The sequence below is a fragment of the Procambarus clarkii genome, chromosome 32 (genome assembly GCF_040958095.1).
Source record: "Procambarus clarkii isolate CNS0578487 chromosome 32, FALCON_Pclarkii_2.0, whole genome shotgun sequence".
In the NCBI taxonomy this organism is placed as follows: Eukaryota; Metazoa; Arthropoda; class Malacostraca; order Decapoda; family Cambaridae; genus Procambarus; species Procambarus clarkii.
Window position 1 is genome coordinate 14,420,331 of NC_091181.1, and position 19,685 is coordinate 14,440,015.

General features: G+C 40.7%; 2 protein-coding genes across 2 annotated transcripts in view; both read left to right on the top strand.

Annotated features, from left to right (window-relative positions):
• The window catches only part of LOC123752888 (ribonucleoside-diphosphate reductase subunit M2-like), a gene marked incomplete at its 3' end in the record, with an annotated part of 134,277 nt that extends 116,087 nt beyond the window's left edge, over positions 1 to 18,190 (top strand). The window contains exon 2 of the mRNA XM_069334796.1: positions 17,462 to 18,190. Within this exon, the coding sequence (XP_069190897.1) occupies positions 17,462 to 18,190 (729 nt within the window). The remainder of the gene's footprint in view (positions 1 to 17,461) is intronic.
• A 233-nt stretch (positions 18,191 to 18,423) lies between these two features.
• LOC138370406 (ribonucleoside-diphosphate reductase subunit M2-like) lies at positions 18,424 to 19,248 on the top strand. Its single transcript, XM_069334762.1, has one exon. It carries the CDS (start codon positions 18,424 to 18,426, stop codon positions 19,246 to 19,248), a length of 825 nt encoding a protein of 274 aa, XP_069190863.1.
• The last annotated feature ends 437 nt before the right edge of the window (positions 19,249 to 19,685 follow it).

A 19,685-nucleotide genomic window follows, 5' to 3' on the forward strand; every position in this document is an offset into this window, starting at 1 on the left:
ATCATTTACATATACCAGAAACAGTATAGGTCCAAGGACTGACCCCTGCAGGACTCCACTTGTGACGTCTCGCCAATCTGAGACCTCACCCCTCACACAGACTCGTTGTCTCCTGTTGCTTAGGTACTCCTCTATCCACCGGAGTACCTTCCCTCTCACTCCAGCCTGCATCTCCAACTTTCGCACTAGCCTCTTGTGTGGCACTGTATCAAAGGCTTTCTGACAATCCAAAAATATGCAGTCTGCCCACCCTTCTCTTTCTTGCCTTATTTTTGTTGCCTGGTCGTAGAATTCAAGTAACCCTGTGAGGCAGAACCTGCCATCCCTGAACCCATGTTGATGCTGTGTTGCAAAGTTCCTTCGCTCCAGATGCTCCACTAGTTTTTTTCGCACAATCTTCTCCATCAGCTTGCATGGTATGCTGGTTAGGGACACTGGCCTGTAGTTCAGTGCCTCCTGCCTATCCCCTTTCTTGTATATCGGGACTACGTTAGCTGCTTTCCAAATATCTGGCAGTTCCCCTGTTGCCAGTGATTTGTTATACACTATGGAGAGTGGTAGGCTCAGTTCTCTTGCTCCTTCCTTTAGAACCCAAGGGGAGATTCCATCTGGGCCTATAGCCTTCGTCACGTCCAACTCTAGTAAACACTTCCTTACTTCCCCACTGGTAATCTCAAACTCTTCCAGTGGTTCCTGGTTAGCTATTCCCTCACTTACCTCTGGAATTTCTCCTTGCTCTAAGGTGAAGACCTCCTGGAATTTCTTATTCAATTCCTCACACACTTCCTTGTCATTTGTAGTGAATCCTTCTGCCCCTATCCTTAATCTCATAACCTGTTCCTTTACTGTTGTTTTTCTCCTAATGTGGCTATGCAACAATTTAGGCTGAGTCTTTGCCTTGCTTGCGATGTCATTTTCGTATTGTCTTTCTGCCTCTCTTCTCATCCTGACATATTCATTCCTGGCATTCTGGTATCTTTCTCTGCTCTCCAGTGTCCTGTTATTCCTATAGTTTCTCCATGCCCTTTTACTTTGCTGCTTAGCTAGCCTACATCTTTGATTAAACCATGGGTTTCTCATCTTCATTTCTCTGTTTTCCTTTTGGACTGGGACAAACTTGTTTGCTGCGTTCTTGCACTGCTGCGTGATGTAATCCATTATATCTTGGGCCGTCTTTCCCCTGAGCTCTGTTTCCCATGCTATATCTGTTAGGAATTTTCTTATCCCCTCATAGTTTCCCTTTCGGTATGCTAACCTTTTGGTTTCGGTATCCCTCCTCGAGTTCAATAACCCTTCTTCAATCAAGTACTCAAACACCAGTACACTGTGGTCGCTCATTCCTACTGGGTCCTCAAAACCGATTTCTCTTATGTCGGAGTCGTTCAGAGTGAAGACTAGGTCGAGTCTCGCTGGTTCGTCATTGCCTCGCATCCTTGTGGGTTCTCCGACATGCTGGGTTAAAAAGTTGCTTGTCACCACCTCCAATAGTTTGGTTCTCCACATATCCTCGCCTCCATGCGGTTCCTTGTTCTCCCAGTCAAAATTTCCGTGATTGAAGTCGCCCATGATGAGCAGGTGGGATCTATTTCTACAGGCAGCAGAGGCTGCCCTCTCAATTATAGTGTTAACTGCCTTGTTGTTGTTTTCATACTCTTGACTGGGTCTCCTGTCATTTGGTGGAGGGTTGTATATTACTGCTACTACTATTCTTGGTCCTCCCATTGTTATGGTGCCTGCTATGTAGTCTCTGAACTCCTCACAGCCCGGGATGGCCATCTCCTTAAAACTCCATTCCCTTCTCATGAGTAGGGCCACTCCGCCTCCTCCCCTACCTTCCCTCTCTTTCCTTATTACTGTATACTCCTGGGGAAACACGGCATTCGTTATGATTCCAGAGAGTTTTGTTTCAGTGAGTTCGATTACATCTGGGTTAACTTCCTGTGCTCTTTCCCTTAGTTCACTTGTCTTGCTTGTGATCCCATCTATGTTCGAGTACATCACCCTGAAACTGACTCTCTTCTGCTTTTCTGGGGGGGGGCCTTTGCGATCTGGGGTGAGTGGGAGCTGGGGGGACCTGGCACTGGTGTGACCTGGTGTGTGTGTGTGTGTGTGTGTGTGTGTGTGTGTGTGTGTGTGTGTGTGTGTGTGTGTGTGATTCCTGTGTGAGAATACGTTTTGTGTGTCAGAATGTGTGTGTGTGTGTGTGTGTGTGTGTGTGTGTGTGTGTGTGTGTGTGTGTGTGTGTGTGTGTGTGTGTGTGTGTGTGTGTGTGTGTGTGTGTGTGTGTGTGTGTGATTCCTGTGTGAGAATGCGTTTTGTGTGTCAGAATGTGTGTGTGTGTGTGTGTGTGTGTGTGTGTGTGTGTGTGTGTGTGTGTGTCTTTGTGTGTGTGTCTTTGTGTCTTTGTGTGTGTGTCGTTGTGTGTGTGTGTGTGTGTCTTTGTGTCTTTGTGTGTGTGTGTGTCTTTGTGTGTGTGTGTGTCGTTGTGTGTGTGTGTGTGTCGTTGTGTGTGTGTGTCTTTGTGTGTGTCGTTATGTGTGTGTCTTTGTGTGTGTGTGTGTGTGTGTCTTTGTGTGTGTGTCTTTGTGTGTGTGAGTGTGTCTTTGTGTGTGTGTGTGTGTCTTTGTGTGTGTGTGTGTGTGTGTCGTTGTGTGTGTCTTTGTGTGTGTGTCTTTGTGTGTGTAAGTGTGTGTGTCTTTGTGTGTGTGTGTGTGTCTTTGTGTGTGTGTGTCTTTGTGTGTGTGTGTGTCTTTGTGTGTGTGTGTCTTTGTGTGTGTGTCTTTGTGTGTGTGTCTTTGTGTGTGTCTTTGTGTGTGTCTTTGTGTGTGTGTGTGTCTTTGTGTGTGTGTGTGTCTTTGTGTGCGTGTGTGTCTTTGTGTGTGTGTGTGTCGTTGTGTGTGTGTGTGTGTGTCTTTGTGTTGGTGTGGGTGTGTGTCTTTGTGTTGGTGTGGGTGTGTGTGTGTGTGTGTGTGTGTGTGTGTGTGTTGTATAAAAGGAGGTGGGATCCGGGCAGTATCTCAATTCTCATCCTGCCTTTCTTTGGATATTACTACAGTGAACTTCTAAAAGTTATACTTACAACCATTGTGTTGTAGTATATTAACACTTACTAAGGTGTAAATAAGGCGTGAGTATTTCAGTGTTTTTTTTTCTTTTTTTTCTTTTTTTTAAGTAGTAGATAACTTTCAATTTTTGATTGAGATTGTTTCTGTTTCTCCTTGAATGTTATTGATGATCATCTTAGTCTATTTCAATACACCAGACTATTTCAATTATAATATATATATTTTTCAGGTGGGGAAAAATGAACCAAATGGATATTGGTAATGGGGAAGCAGTTGGCATTGAGAAATTGGGAAATGATGAAGAGAGGAAAGTAAATGAAGAAGGAGTTGAAGATGAAAAGGGAGATGAAGAAAGGGGAGAAGATGAAGATAAAAATGTAACTGAAGAGGAAGACAAAGATATAAAGGTAATTGAAGAAGAAGATGAAGATATAAAGGTAATTGAAGAAGAAGATGATGAAAAAAAGGTAAATGAAGAGGAATATGAAAAAATCAAGTTTTTTTTAAATAAATTTGAAGCTCCATTTAAATATGACTCTAATTTAAAAAAAAATTAAAGAATTGAAAAGTGAGCTAGATAGGATATTTCTTGAAACTAAATGTAAAGTTGAATGCTTAGAAAAATGTACATTCACTAAAGAAGAATTATCCGAATCCGGATTTCAAGTTCTATTCTATTCAAGTTCTATACAGTTCTATTCGAACTGTTAATGAAAAAAACAAATTTGTATGTGGTGTTCTTTCCCCGGTAGAACATAAAATGGAAGTTATAAGAAGTGACGAGTTTATACAAAAATTTTGTAAGTGGTATTTTAGAATGATTAATCGTTTGCAGCCAGAGTGTTTCCACCTACCCGGAGATACTTTTCGAGGTGATATTTTTTATGACAACAGTTACACTGATATTTACTTAATTGGCCAGTCAAATAGTGAGAGACATGCTTTTGGAGGAGGAAATACCTTCCAACTTTTAAAACAAACATTTCAAGAGTATAAGATTCAGTTCAGTCCTAATTTAGAAAATGGAATACAAGCTTATCAATCCAATTTTGGTATGGTCAAAATCAGTTGTTGTGGCACCATACATATCCGAAACTCATGTGTGGGAATTTTTGAACAAGAAACGGGTATGGTATGCAGTCCAAATGATCATGTATGTTAGATAATGTATATAAAGATAAATTTAAAACATGCTAGTACACATAAACCTCCAAGTCTACCTTCATGTCAAGTGTTTGAAATTAAAATTTGAAATGGGTTTTTTGATTAACAACGAATAAATAACAGAATAAGTGAAATCTATAGACTTTACTTCTCCGGTATGTAGACGTATTCTGTCAGGATATTCTTTTTGATTTACAAATATACTATTTTAATTGATATAATCACAAGATAAAGATTGTGTAATAACATTATGTACTTTTGAATAATATTATATATTTTTTTTTTGTTAACAAAGATATAAAATATGGGTTCTGTACCAAGATATAACCATTAAGGTTCCTAGACTCATCACAAGGATAACTAGTGGCACTAAAAGGCAAGTAGTTATTTCAGTCAAACTAAAATGGAATGGAATTGGTGTATATATGACATGAATAGTATGGTTTGGTCCCATTTAGATCTATTTTCTAAACACGTTATTTTCATGTTTTTTTCAGGAGGATATTCTAGCAATAATCATCATGGTATCGTCCTCCAAAATCAACAAAATCAACAAAACCCCTAAAATTATCAAGAAAAATCCCACTTTTGATGATAAATTTTTTGAACTTTTAATTAATGAGCGAGTGAAGAAAGTGGTGGACATGCTTATCAGTGTCCATGGTATTCATGGTAAAAGGAAAATTTATATCATCTCCAAGTTGGAAGATTGCTGGAATATGAGATCAACTATTCCACTAAAGCGAGACACTTATATAAATTTATGTTTATCATTGTTAAGAGATCCAGCATATTCACATGATACTCTTAGGAAATTTAATGTTTTAACCCATAATGAATGTGGTGATTACATGTTTGGACATCCTGTTATAGTCAATGATAACCAACGAACAGGAAGTCAGATTGATATTCAATACTCATGTTCGGAAGTGATTATCGGGACAGTGACTATTGAACAAGGACTGGTCAATGGTTTCATAAATACAGGAAAAATTACATTTACAAGTGTTAGGTGTACCTTTCTTGAATATTCAAAGGCTAAAAAATTCTATGATATGTTCATTTTAAATTGAACTATAATGTTTTTTTTTTTTTTAAATTAGTTCATATTTAGGTAGGGTTGATTTTATTTTTGGTCATATAGATATTTAGGTAAGGCTGCGATATTGACACTACTAAATACCTAACCATAAAAATACCTTTATGGTTTATATGACAGACAATCTGTAAAATATTTTTTAATAAATGGAATCATCCAGTCTGCTATATCTATGTGGTTTTCATGTGAACCCTCTTTTGTTATAATAAGAATAACTTCATATATAATGAAAAAATTCTAATACAAGCATATATTTATGCTTGTATTATGCCTCCTCCGGTCAAGCGGAGGAGGCTGGTAGTAGCCGCATTTCAAACTGCCCTCACCACCACACCACCCCACCACCTCCCTCGTGGGCTCAGTGAATGATAGTGAACAATTTCTGTCTGTTTGGTGTATACTTTGCGGCCCCGACATACAAAGTGAATACCATGTATATATAGTGCCATAGTGAAATATACATCTCAAAGTGACAACTCCGATACTCAGTGCCATACACACCACAAAGTGTCAACCCCAGTTTATAGTGTCATACATATAACAAAGTGCCAACCCCATATTCTCAGTGTCATACATACCCTGGTGTACATATATATGAATGTATATTGTGTGTCATGTGTATAGCCCACTCGATACCACGCCTCCCCCCCCAAACCGACCCCATCCCCCCCCCCGCACCTCACTATCTGAGCTGACCCTCGCCCCACCGGCCTCCACACCCAGCCGCGGCCTGCACACCCGGCCGCGGCCTCCACACCCAGCTGATGCCTCCACACCCAGCTGATGCCTCCACACCCGGCCGCGGCCTCCACACCCAGCTGATGCCGCCACACCCAGCTGATGCCTCCACACCCAGTTGATGCCTCCACACCCAGCCGCGGCCTCCACACCCAGTTGCTGGCTCCACACCCAGTTGCTGGCTCCACACCCAGTTGTTGCCTCCACACCCAGTTGCTGGCTCCACACCCAGTTGATGCCTCCACACCCAGATGCTGGCTCCACACCCAGTTGTTGGCTCCACACCCAGTTGCTTGGCCATGACCCAGTGTGTTTGCTCCCCTCTATAGAATAATGCACAGTTTAACTCTGCCAACCGAGTTGAAATGGAAGGGGTCCCAGCGGTCGGGCAGGACTCCACAAGCCTTGAGGTGCCAACAACTGCTCCTAAAAGAGGTTTTTGCCGAGTATGCAACAAAAACACCGCCATAAACACCAACGGTGGTGTTATCCGCTTTCACATCTTCAACGAGGAAAGATGCAGTGGTTCCCACCAGCTTCCGAAGGGAAGCAATGGCCAGCTGCCATTAACAGTTAGGGAAGAGACTCCCATTAACCTAATCTCATCTGAGAACCTCACCCAAGCGATCATAGCGACGTCTGCTAGAACATTACCACACATCCCAAAAGCAGCCCGCCCAAATGCAGCAGCCAAACTTTGTAATCTTCTGAAAAGGGTCAATGATGCACCGGAAAACATTCAAGCGTGGCATAATGTCCTTCTGTTTGGCAATGTATGCCTCAACGTCCCTCCAAGGAGGGACAAATCACTTGCTTCCTCGGTCCTGAGGGCGATAAATGAATACCCAAAGGGGGACAACCTAGTTCGCCTGCCTCTGCGAGCAAAACACACCCACCGCAGAAATGGTAACAACAACATACCGGAAACGTACAAAATCAGAGCACAAATCACCAAGAAAATTGAAGAGGGAAATACCGCAAGTGCTATTAGAGTCCTCACCAGTGACGAGAAAATTGCTCCTCGAAACTCAGCCACAGCACGGGCCCTGCAAAGCAAGCACCCACCCAGAGCCCCTCAAGGCGACAACATCGTTCCGCCATCAGCCGACACCATTTCAGACCCATTAACCGTTGGTGAATCTGAGGTCTACAAAGCAGCCCTTTCTTTTCCACCTGGGTCAGCAGGCGGCTTTACAGGGTTAAAACCTCAACATATCAAGCAAATGTTAAATCCTGCGGTTGGTGATGCTTCACAAGATCTTCTTATGGAACTCACAAGGTTCGTCAACATGTGTCTGGCTGGTGAGATACCTGAGGTCATCAGGCCTCTCTTTTTTGGTGCCTCCCTCTGTGCTCTCAAAAAGAAGGACGAAGGAATCAGGCCAATCGCTGTTGGCAACACTCTCCGACGCCTGATTGCCAAGGCTGCTACGAGGGTAGTTAGCCAGCAAGCGGCTGAATTGCTGAAACCAATCCAGCTAGGATTTGGAATCCCCCAAGGCTGTGAAGCGGCTGCCCATGCAGCACGAGCATACATCACAAACATTTCTGATGAAAAGGCCCTGCTCAAACTGGACTTTAAGAATGCCATCAACATGGTAAGAAGAGATGCAGTACTTTGTGCCGTACATCGCCATTTCCGGCCCCTCTACCCGTTCATACTATCGTGCTACAGTGGCGAGTCAAAACTGCTCTTTGGTGAACATGAAATCAGATCATGTGAAGGTGTTCAGCAAGGTGATCCTCTTGCTCCCCTTCTTTTCTGCTTAGTCTTAAAAGAAATCACCGAAAGCTTGTCCAGCGAGTTCAACATCTGGTTTTTGGATGATGGCACTATAGCTGGCACCGTAGACCACCTCTTGTCAGATATCAGGAAAATAAGGGAGCAAGAAGTAAGCCTGGGTCTCGTCCTGAACCCTTCCAAGTGTGAAGTAGTCTCCTCCAACCCAGACATCGTAGCTAGAATAAGGTCTGCCTTGCCTGGAGCCCATGTCATTAGGGCCGAGAACAGCACCCTCCTTGGAGCTCCCCTCGGGTCTAACGCCATTGAGGAGATCCTCGACAAGAAAATCGCAGACCTTAGGAGGATGGAAGACAGAATAGGTGACATCGATGCCCACGATGCTTTTTATCTCCTCACCAAATGCCTATCCCTTCCGAGGCTAACCTACTTTCTGAGGTGCGCCCCATCTTACAACAACCCAAAGCTTGAAGAGTATGACCTCCTACTGAAGACCATGCTGGAAAAAGTTGTTAACCTCTCCCTCAACGAATGCCAGTGGAAACAAGCCACTCTTCCTGTCAGGCTCGGTGGCTTGGGTGTCCGCACCGCCACCCAAATTGCTGTCCCAGCCTTCCTGTCTTCCTCCTCAGCATCAGATGACCTGGTTAAGGAAATTCTACCTGACACCCTGAGTGATGTAGCGGGGATACAGGACCCCCACTACACGGAATGCGACACGAAATGGGGTGCCATGACAGACCCAGCACTCAGACCAGCCATGCCGAAAGCCAAGAAACAATCCAGTTGGGACAGCCCCATTGTAGACAAAGAAGCCACAGCTTTGCTGGAGGCAGCAGCAACCCCCAGTGATCGTGCACGCCTCACAGCTGTGCAGGCTCCCCATGCAGGGGACTTCCTTCTGGCAGTCCCTATGTCTGCGACAGGCACACGTCTTGATCCGCAGGAGCTCCGTATTGCAGTCGCTCTCCGCCTTGCTGCCCCTATCCACACTGTTCACAGGTGTATTTGCGGCGAGGCAGATGCTGACGAATATGGATTGCATGGCCTGCACTGTGGAAAATCGGGTGGTTGGCACACTAGACACGACGAAGTCAACGACATCATTAAAAGAAGCCTTGCCTCTGCTCAGTGTCCAGCGGAGAGAGAGCCCCGCAACCTACTGAACCGTGACTCTGTTAGCTTTGCCGGCCGACCAGACGGAATCACACTGCGTCCGTGGAAGGGTGGCAGGCAGTTAGCATGGGAATATACTTGCGTATCCACCCTGGCAACGACATACATCACCCTCTCTGCCGGCACGGCAGGAGCCGCAGCGACACACAGAGAAAAACAAAAGTCAGTCAAGTACAGGCAATTAGATCAAAAGTACAATTTCGTTCCAATAGGGTCTGAGACCCTAGGCCCATGGGGTGAGAGTGCAAGAAGGTTTCTTAAGGATCTTGGTTCCAAGCTCATTGACACCACAAGAGACCCTAGAGCAGCAAGTTTTCTCTTTCAGCGCCTCAGTGTTGCGATCCAGAGGGGGAATGCTCGCTGCATCCTCGGTTCCTGCCCGGCGTCGGAGGAGTTCGAGGAAATCTACAGCCTCTAGGAAGCGAACTTTTTCTTGTGTCCTCTTAATGTTTATTTTTTGTATAAAATCAGATATGTAACTGTATAACCTTGCATAATAAAGTGTACATCATAATAAAAAAAAAAATTATTTATTTACCATAATTTTTGAAAATATATTTTCAATTTTCTTCTATAAATTTACCATGGTCTGTTACTGTAGGTGTTTACCACAGCTCTGTTTTTGTATATTTATACCAGGGGAGCCAGACAGATCACTGATAAGTGATCCAGTCACCAGAGACACTAGTGTGTTGTACCAGTCACCAGACACACTAGTGTGTTGTACCAGCTTCACACCAGTGGGCTATTTAGAATTTATTTCAGAAAAATTATGGTAAATCGCAAATACACAAATAAACAAAGAAAACAACTATTTAATCATAGAAATAAATTGGTATAGGTTATAAAAAAAATGAATAAAAATCTTCTAATTGATAATAATAATATCAATGACAAGTTTTTACTAGGCCTAACTCTAATTATGAATCAAAATTTATGTTTAAAACTTTCAAATTTTTCTTCATTCCAATATTATGGAAAAGATAATATACTCCATATACATCCTGTATTATGTGAAATGAAGCCACTAGGTTTACTGGGCCAGTCATTAGATTCACTTTATCTTTCAAAGAAAATTATACCTAAAGAAATTCAGATAATATACATTAGCCCTCATCATATTTTTTCTCACGAAACCAATGGCCAAATTACAGCTGATTTACTCTTAGGTGGTTTCAAGAATAATATTACGCCACTTTATCTCTGTTACGAACCCGGATCCAGCGTCCGAGCCTGGAGCAGTGAGAACCACGCCATCTGTGGGTCAGCTCCCGAAACCCCCGCCAAACGGACGACGACACCTGGTGAGGACAGCGTGTACTGGCCTCGAGGACCAGTTTCCAGTCTGGTTCAGCGCTCAACACCGCCGCTCCTGACCTCTGGTGAGGTGGTGCTCCGACGACAGCGCCATCTATGGACTGGATACGTCAGGTGTTTGTGCCCGAGCCCGTAAGTGAGGTGTATTAGTGTCCTGGTTATTGATGACGTGTCTGCTTACAGAGCCGACCTGGGACCACTGTGATGGAAGTGGAGTCAGTCTACCCGAGGCAGCCAGTCTCCATACCTTGAACGTTGCTACAGCTGTTGTGATGTCGTCCCCCCGGAAGAACACTGTGGTGTGTTAGCCTGCCAGTGGAGTGGCAGTAAGAGGATTTACCCGGGACCGACGGTTGGAGACGATCATCCACTGGGGTATTGAGGACAGGAGGGTGATTTGTGATATCACACGAGACTCCTGTCTAGGGCGTATCCCTTATATCGTTCGTGGAGTGGCCGTACCAGCCTTGTTGGCTCAGAACCTGCCAGCAGACCAGCTGGACGTGTGGTTGACGGCCTCCACGACGGTGCCCCCAGTGGACCTGTGTTTTGGCTGACCTGTGGCCAGGGTAGGCTCAACTTCTTTGGATAATTCGTTGTGTGGCCACGAAGAAAGCACCAAAGACTCGGCACCGAGAGTTGTGGCACCAGCGTCTTCAGCAGAAGACAACGATTATGGATTAATCCCCTTGTATAGTGTTAATACCCTCCCCCTGTGCACTTTTTGATTTTATATATTTAATTGGTGATGGTAATAAGTATAATATTAAGTTCTTAACTTTCTTTCCCTACTCCCTTTAAGTTACTTACGTCACGGATCTCATCCCTTGATAGCCACTACTGGCTTGGGAACGGATACATTATATCTTCCTCTAACAACATCAGAGTAAGGACCCCGTTGCGTCCCGAGAGGGCCGTAACAATCTCTTAAATGAACATGATCTAAATTCCCTTGTTGCAAATCCCTCTCACAGATTTACTTATAGATGGTCGATCGATAGAAATGTTTGATAATATGTGGAAGCTAGGAACTAATGATTGTGCAATTGATAGTAAAGATCATAATAATGATTTATTGGGAATTCGTCCCATTTTGGGCTTGTGTGATTTATTTTCTATTTCTAAGCGTTTAATATATTTAACCCAATTGAGCGATTTGATCAATAAAATTCACCAAGTATTTAATATAATTAAATATTTTCCCTATCTAATACATCCATATCGTTTGCTGGTTTCTGAAACAGGGAAATTTTATATTATGTCATTTAGTCTCCTTCATTATTTATTTTCACCTCATGCTGAAACCAAAAAAATTAAAGATATTGTGTTTTCTCATCCCCAATCTTTAATACAACGTACTGAAAATATTGAAAATATTGAAAGTAATACTCTAAATAGAATCAAAGTTAAATGCAAAGAAAATTTAATAATAGCTAGCAAAGACTTCAAAATATATCATAATTATTTAGCTCAAAGTAATTGTCGTCTACTTCTCGATATGTTACACTCTCTATTTGTAACTATTATATGGATTGCTAATGGTGGAGTTATACATAAACAACATACATTGGTACGCAATTATTTGACCTTACAAGGGAATATTACCTTAAAACCCACTCACTCCCAAAATCCATATAAAGTTACATCACGAAAACCTATTCATAATCCTAGACTACCTTCTTCTTCCCAACCACCATCTCAACTTGAACTAACATCATCTCCACCATCACCATTATCTAATAATGTTAATCAACAACTGAATTGCCAGAATCCATATGGTTTCTGTCATGCACAGATTATTTACAGCTCATTCCATACAGATGAAATCAAATGTAATGTGGCTCAACATGTTCATAATTATGGTTGCCTTCATTTGTTGAATTATACTCCAAGAGTTCTTGAGGAAGCCTTTAGTGAAACATTAACATCACACAGAGATAATATTCTAACTGATGTAATTGAAAATGAGATCAATATAATTTTAGCATTTATATCACAGATAAAAAAGGAACTCGAGTCAACAATAATTAAATATATATATATATATATATATATATATATATATATATATATATATATATATATATATATATATATATATATATATATATATATATATATATATATATATATATATATATAATGCACAGACTACCCTATTCCAGTAGCTGAAGTTTATAACTTTTTAGACACTCAACCCACCAGGGGACTCGAACACTGGCCAACAAGGTGGCAGTTGCATGCTGTATCCACTACGCTATACTTCAAAGCCATAAAAGAGGTAGGAATTCTGGGGTATTTAACCAACCAGAATTCCAATCCTCTCCCAGGCGATGAGATAGTGTGGGACCTCGGATGCTCTTTCATCGGTTCCTGTTATATGGGAAAACTCAGTGCCAAATGCTTAATGCACAGACTACCCTATTCCAGTAGCTGAAGTTTATAACTTTTTAGGCACTCAACCCACCAGGGGACTCGAACACTGGCCAACAAGGTGGCAGTTGCATGCTGCATCCACTACGCTATACTTCAAAGCCATAAGAGAGGTAGGAATTCTGGGGTATTTAACCAACCAGAATTCCAATCCTCTCCCAGGCGATGAGATAGTGTGGGACCTCGGATGCTCTTTCATCGGTTCCTGTTATATGGGAAAACTCAGTGCCAAATGCTTAATGCACAGACTACCCTATTCCAGTAGCTGAAGTTTATAACTTTTTAGACACTCAACCCACCAGGGGACTCGAACACTGGCCAACAAGGTGGCAGTTGCATGCTGTATCCACTACGCTATACTTCAAAGCCATAAGAGAGGTAGGAATTCTGGGGTATTTAACCAACCAGAATTCCAATCCTCTTTTATATATTTTATATGAGTTTTCCCATATAACAGGAACCGATGAAAGAGCATCCGAGGTCCCACACTATCTCATCGCCTGGGAGAGGATTGGAATTCTGGTTGGTTAAATACCCCAGAATTCCTACCTCTCTTATGGCTTTGAAGTATAGCGAAGTGGATACAGCATGCAACTGCCACCTTGTTGGCCAGTGTTCGAGTCCCCTGGTGGGTTGAGTGTCTAAAAAGTTATAAACTTCAGCTACTGGAATAGGGTATTCTGTGCATTAAGCATTTGGCACTGAGTTTTCCCACATAACAGGAACCGATGAAAGAGCATCCGAGGTCCCTCACTATCTCATCGCCTGGGAGAGGATTGGAATTCTGGTTGGTTAAATACCCCAGAATTCCTACCTCTCTTATGGCTTTGAAGTATAGCGTAGTGGATACAGCATGCAACTGCCACCTTGTTGGCCAGTGTTCGAGTCCCCTGGTGGGTTGAGTGTCTAAAAAGTTATAAACTTCAGCTACTGGAATAGGGTAGTCTGTGCATTAAGCATTTGGCACTGAGTTTTCCCATATAACAGGAACCGATGAAAGAGCATCCGAGGTCCCACACTATCTCATCGCCTGGGAGAGGATTGGAATTCTGGTTGGTTAAATACCCCAGAATTCCTACCTCTCTTATGGCTTTGAAGTATAGCGTAGTGGATACAGCATGCAACTGCCACCTTGTTGGCCAGTGTTCGAGTCCCCTGGTGGGTTGAGTGTCTAAAAAGTTATAAACTTCAGCTACTGGAATAGGGTATTCTGTGCATTAAGCATTTGGCACTGAGTTTTCCCATATAACAGGAACCGATGAAAGAGCATCCGAGGTCCCTCACTATCTCATCGCCTGGGAGAGGATTGGAATTCTGGTTGGTTAAATACCCCAGAATTCCTACCTCTCTTATGGCTTTGAAGTATAGCGTAGTGGATACAGCATGCAACTGCCACCTTGTTGGCCAGTGTTCGAGTCCCCTGGTGGGTTGAGTGTCTAAAAAGTTATAAACTTCAGCTACTGGAATAGGGTAGTCTGTGCATTAAGCATTTGGCACTGAGTTTTCCCATATAACAGGAACCGATGAAAGAGCATCCGAGGTCCCACACTATCTCATCGCCTGGGAGAGGATTGGAATTCTGGTTGGTTAAATACCCCAGAATTCCTACCTCTCTTATGGCTTTGAAGTATAGCGTAGTGGATACACCATGCAACTGCCACCTTGTTGGCCAGTGTTCGAGTCCCCTGGTGGGTTGAGTGTCTAAAAAGTTATAAACTTCAGCTACTGGAATAGGGTAGTCTGTGCATTAAGCATTTGGCACTGAGTTTTCCCATATAACAGGAGCCGATGAAAGAGCATCCGAGGTCCCACACTATCTCATCGCCTGGGAGAGGATTGGAATTCTGGTTGGTTAAATACCCCAGAATTCCTACCTCTCTTATGGCTTTGAAGTATAGCGAAGTGGATACAGCATGCAACTGCCACCTTGTTGGCCAGTGTTCGAGTCCCCTGGTGGGTTGAGTGTCTAAAAAGTTATAAACTTCAGCTACTGGAATAGGGTAGTCTGTGCATTAAGCATTTGGCACTGAGTTTTCCCATATAACAGGAACCAATGAAAGAGCATCCGAGGTCCCACACTATCTCATCGCCTGGGAGAGGATTGGAATTCTGGTTGGTTAAATACCCCAGAATTCCTACCTCTCTTATGGCTTTGAAGTATAGCGTAGTGGATACAGCATGCAACTGCCACCTTGTTGGCCAGTGTTCGAGTCCCCTGGTGGGTTGAGTGTCTAAAAAGTTATAAACTTCAGCTACTGGAATAGGGTAGTCTGTGCATTAAGCATTTGGCACTGAGTTTTCCCATATAACAGGAACCGATGAAAGAGCATCCGAGGTCCCACACTATCTCATCGCCTGGGAGAGGATTGGAATTCTGGTTGGTTAAATACCCCAGAATTCCTACCTCTCTTATGGCTTTGAAGTATAGCGTAGTGGATACACCATGCAACTGCCACCTTGTTGGCCAGTGTTCGAGTCCCCTGGTGGGTTGAGTGTCTAAAAAGTTATAAACTTCTGCTACTGGAATAGGGTAGTCTGTGCATTAAGCATTTGGCACTGAGTTTTCCCATATAACAGGAACCGATGAAAGAGCATCCGAGGTCCCACACTATCTCATCGCCTGGGAGAGGATTGGAATTCTGGTTGGTTAAATACCCCAGAATTCCTACCTCTCTTATGGCTTTGAAATAAATATATATATATATATATATATATATATATATATATATATATATATATATATATATATATATATATATATATATATATATATATATATATATATATATATATATATATATATATATATATTATTAAATATGACTGAAAAAGTAAGATTAATAATTCTAACACGAATTTTCTCAATCTTTCGTACATTACGCTTCACTGTTGGAGGTAAATCAAAAATCACTTCTCCAAAATTCATTTTTATTTCTAGTCTGACGCGACACGGGCGCGTTTCGTAAAACTTATTACATTTTCAAAGACTTCACAAATACACAACTGATATACTGCATATCAGTTGTGTATCATATGCGGCCATATACTGCAGGTATGTTGACGACATTTTTACACAGGTACCTGATGTCAGACATCTGCAGAAGCTGAAGGAGGCATTTGAGCAGAGTTCCGTGCTGCGTTTCACTTACGAGACGGAAAAGGATGGGAAGCTGCCTTTTCTAGATGTAACAGTCATGGAAAAGGGCGGAGGTTTCCACACTGCAGTCTACACTAAGGAAACAAACATAGGAATGTGCCTAAATGCCAACAGCGACTGCCCTGACAGGTACAAGAGGAGTGTTGTTAACGCATACGTCGACCGTGCTCTCAGCCACAGCTCAGAATGGAAGCAAGTCGACGAAGAACTCTGTAGGGTAAGGCAGGTCCTAGTCAATAACGGCTTCTCCAATGGTTTCATCGAAGACATCATAAGAAGGAAAGTGAAAAGCCATGCAACCTCTGAAGAGACAACTAACACAACACCTATACCCCCTATTAGACTATTTTACAGGAACTTCTTTTCCACAGCTCATAAAACGGAGGAAAGGGTCCTGAAAGATATTGTTAATAGAAACGTTATCCCTACAGACAAAAATCAGAGGATACAACTGACGATTTACTATAAAACCAGAAAAACGGCCAGCCTACTCATGAGAAACTCTCCAGACACAAAACAGAACACTTTAAAAGAGACTAATGTCGTCTATGCCTTCAAATGCCCACTTGGGGACTGTAAGCTCCAAAAAACCCAGTATATAGGCAAGACAACAACATCCCTTTCTAGGCGTTTAACGATGCATAAGCAACAGGGCTCCATTAAGGAACATATAATCTCTTCCCATAACCAAACCATCGCCAGAGAAATCCTAGTAAACAACACAGAAATCATCGATAGATACAGCGATAGCAGGCGGCTTGACGTTTGCGAGGCACTACACATCAAGAAGTCAACACCAGCAATCAACAGCCAATTATTGCACAACTATATTCTACCCACCTCAAGACTCCGCTCCAATATAGAAGCATCAAGAAATATGGACCAATAGGCATTCTACAAACACTTCTATTCAATACCCATTATTTCTGTTCTGTCTTGTGTTGATACTTTTAATACCCTATTAATATCCCCTCCTGTTCTGTCTTGTGTTAATGCCACATCACCCTTCCCACCTCACTCAAATGTAGATATAAAATCAGAGATACGTTCTAATCAGTTGTGTATTTGTGAAGTCTTTGAAAATGTAATAAGTTTTACGAAACGCGCCCGTGTCGCGTCAGACTAGAAATAAAAATGAATTTTGGAGAAGTGATTTTTGATTTACCTCCAACAGTGAAGCGTAATGTACGAAAGATTGAGAAAATTCGTGTTAGAATTATTAATCTTACTTTTTCGGTCATATTTAATAATATATGTCTACAGGAAAGACTGCTACCAAAATATACTAATATATATATATATATATATATATATATATATATATATATATATATATATATATATATATATATATATATATATATATATATATATATATATATATATATATATATATATATATGTGTGTACCTATTTTAGTTTACATAAAATATAGGATGGAAGAACATGTACGTAGTAAATTAATCTCTTTTTTACTCAAAATTCAATAATTTCATTCGTTTATTATGCTATGATAGTGAACACAATGTTAAAATAAATATTTTATTTATTTATTTATATATTTTTTTCAGATGATTGAACCCTTTTTGATTAAAAATCCAGGACGTTTTACACTGTTCCCAATTAAAAATCATGATATCTTTAAAATGTATAAGAAGGCGCTAGCATCATTTTGGACAGTTGAAGAAGTAGACTTGTCAAAGGATATTGTAGATTGGGAACAGAAACTTAATGAAGAGGAACGTCACTTCATTTCACATGTTCTAGCATTTTTTGCCGCATCAGATGGTACCGTCAATGAAAATCTTGTTGAACGATTCTGCCAAGAAGTACAAATACCAGAAGTGAGGTGTTTTTATGGTTTTCAGATTGCCATGGAAAATATTCACAATGAAATGTACAGTTTACTTATTAATACATACATAAAAGATTTACAGGAGCAGAACAGATTATTTAATGCTATTGAAACGCTGCCAGCTGTTAAGAAAAAAGCTGATTGGGCTCTAAGGTGGATTACCAATAGAACGGCAACATATGCTGAACGCATTGTTGCCTTTGCTGCAGTAGAGGGTATTTTCTTTAGTGGTTCATTTGCTGCAATATTTTGGTTAAAAAAACGTGGTTTAATGCCAGGTCTAACCTTCAGTAATGAACTGATTTCTAGAGATGAAGGGTTACACACAGATTTTGCTTGCTTGATATTTAAGTACTTGATTAATAAGCCTGATCAGAAATATGTATATTCTATCATTGATAATGCTGTGAAGATTGAACAAGAATTTTTAACAGATGCCTTGCCAATCAAGTTTACATAAAATATAGGATGGAAGAACATGTACGTAGTAAATTAATCTCTTTTTTACTCAAAATTCAATAATTTCATTCGTTTATTATGCTATGATAGTGAACACAATGTTAAAATAAATATTTTATTTATTTATTTATATATTTTTTTCAGATGATTGAACCCTTTTTGATTAAAAATCCAGGACGTTTTACACTGTTCCCAATTAAAAATCATGATATCTTTAAAATGTATAAGAAGGCGCTAGCATCATTTTGGACAGTTGAAGAAGTAGACTTGTCAAAGGATATTGTAGATTGGGAACAGAAACTTAATGAAGAGGAACGTCACTTCATTTCACATGTTCTAGCATTTTTTGCCGCATCAGATGGTACCGTCAATGAAAATCTTGTTGAACGATTCTGCCAAGAAGTACAAATACCAGAAGTGAGGTGTTTTTATGGTTTTCAGATTGCCATGGAAAATATTCACAATGAAATGTACAGTTTACTTATTAATACATACATAAAAGATTTACAGGAGCAGAACAGATTATTTAATGCTATTGAAACGCTGCCAGCTGTTAAGAAAAAAGCTGATTGGGCTCTAAGGTGGATTACCAATAGAACGGCAACATATGCTGAACGCATTGTTGCCTTTGCTGCAGTAGAGGGTATTTTCTTTAGTGGTTCATTTGCTGCAATATTTTGGTTAAAAAAACGTGGTTTAATGCCAGGTCTAACCTTCAGTAATGAACTGATTTCTAGAGATGAAGGGTTACACACAGATTTTGCTTGCTTGATATTTAAGTACTTGATTAATAAGCCTGATCAGAAATATGTATATTCTATCATTGATAATGCTGTGAAGATTGAACAAGAATTTTTAACAGATGCCTTGCCAATCAAACTTATTGGTATGAACTGTGATCTAATGGGGAAGTATATAGAATTTGTGGCTGACCGACTTCTCTTTGAACTCGGTTTTAAGAAACTTTATAATGTAGAAAATCCATTTGACTTTATGGAAAATATCTCATTAGAAGGGAAAACTAATTTTTTTGAAAAAAAGTAAGTGAATATCAAAAATTTGGTGTAATGAATTCAGATCAATACAGTGTTTTTCATTAGATTTAGACTTTTAGTTATTTAGTTGATTGATGGAATAGAACATGTTTTTTTATATAGAATATAAATAATTTAATATAAAAATAAAAATAAAAATATATATCTATTATCTTTTACTATTTTACTTATCATATTTATATTTTGACTTGATGAATAATGAATTAAATACCTTACATTCTCTCTTTCCATTAATTACAAGACTACAAAATATGAGGTATGTAATTATGGACATAATAACAAAACCATAATCTTCTTTATAAAATATCAACATATCACATGATTACCAAGCAGTGCTACTATCGTCCGATGTAAACACCAAGTTTGGTTATCGCCATTGAATCAACTTTTCTATTTTATATTCACCAATGAATATAATTCAAAGAG

Excerpts from the sequence above, each read along its gene's own strand:
- LOC138370406 (XM_069334762.1), top strand. The coding sequence starts at position 18,424 with ATGTATAAGAAGGCGCTAGCATCATTTTGGACAGTTGAAGAAGTAGAC.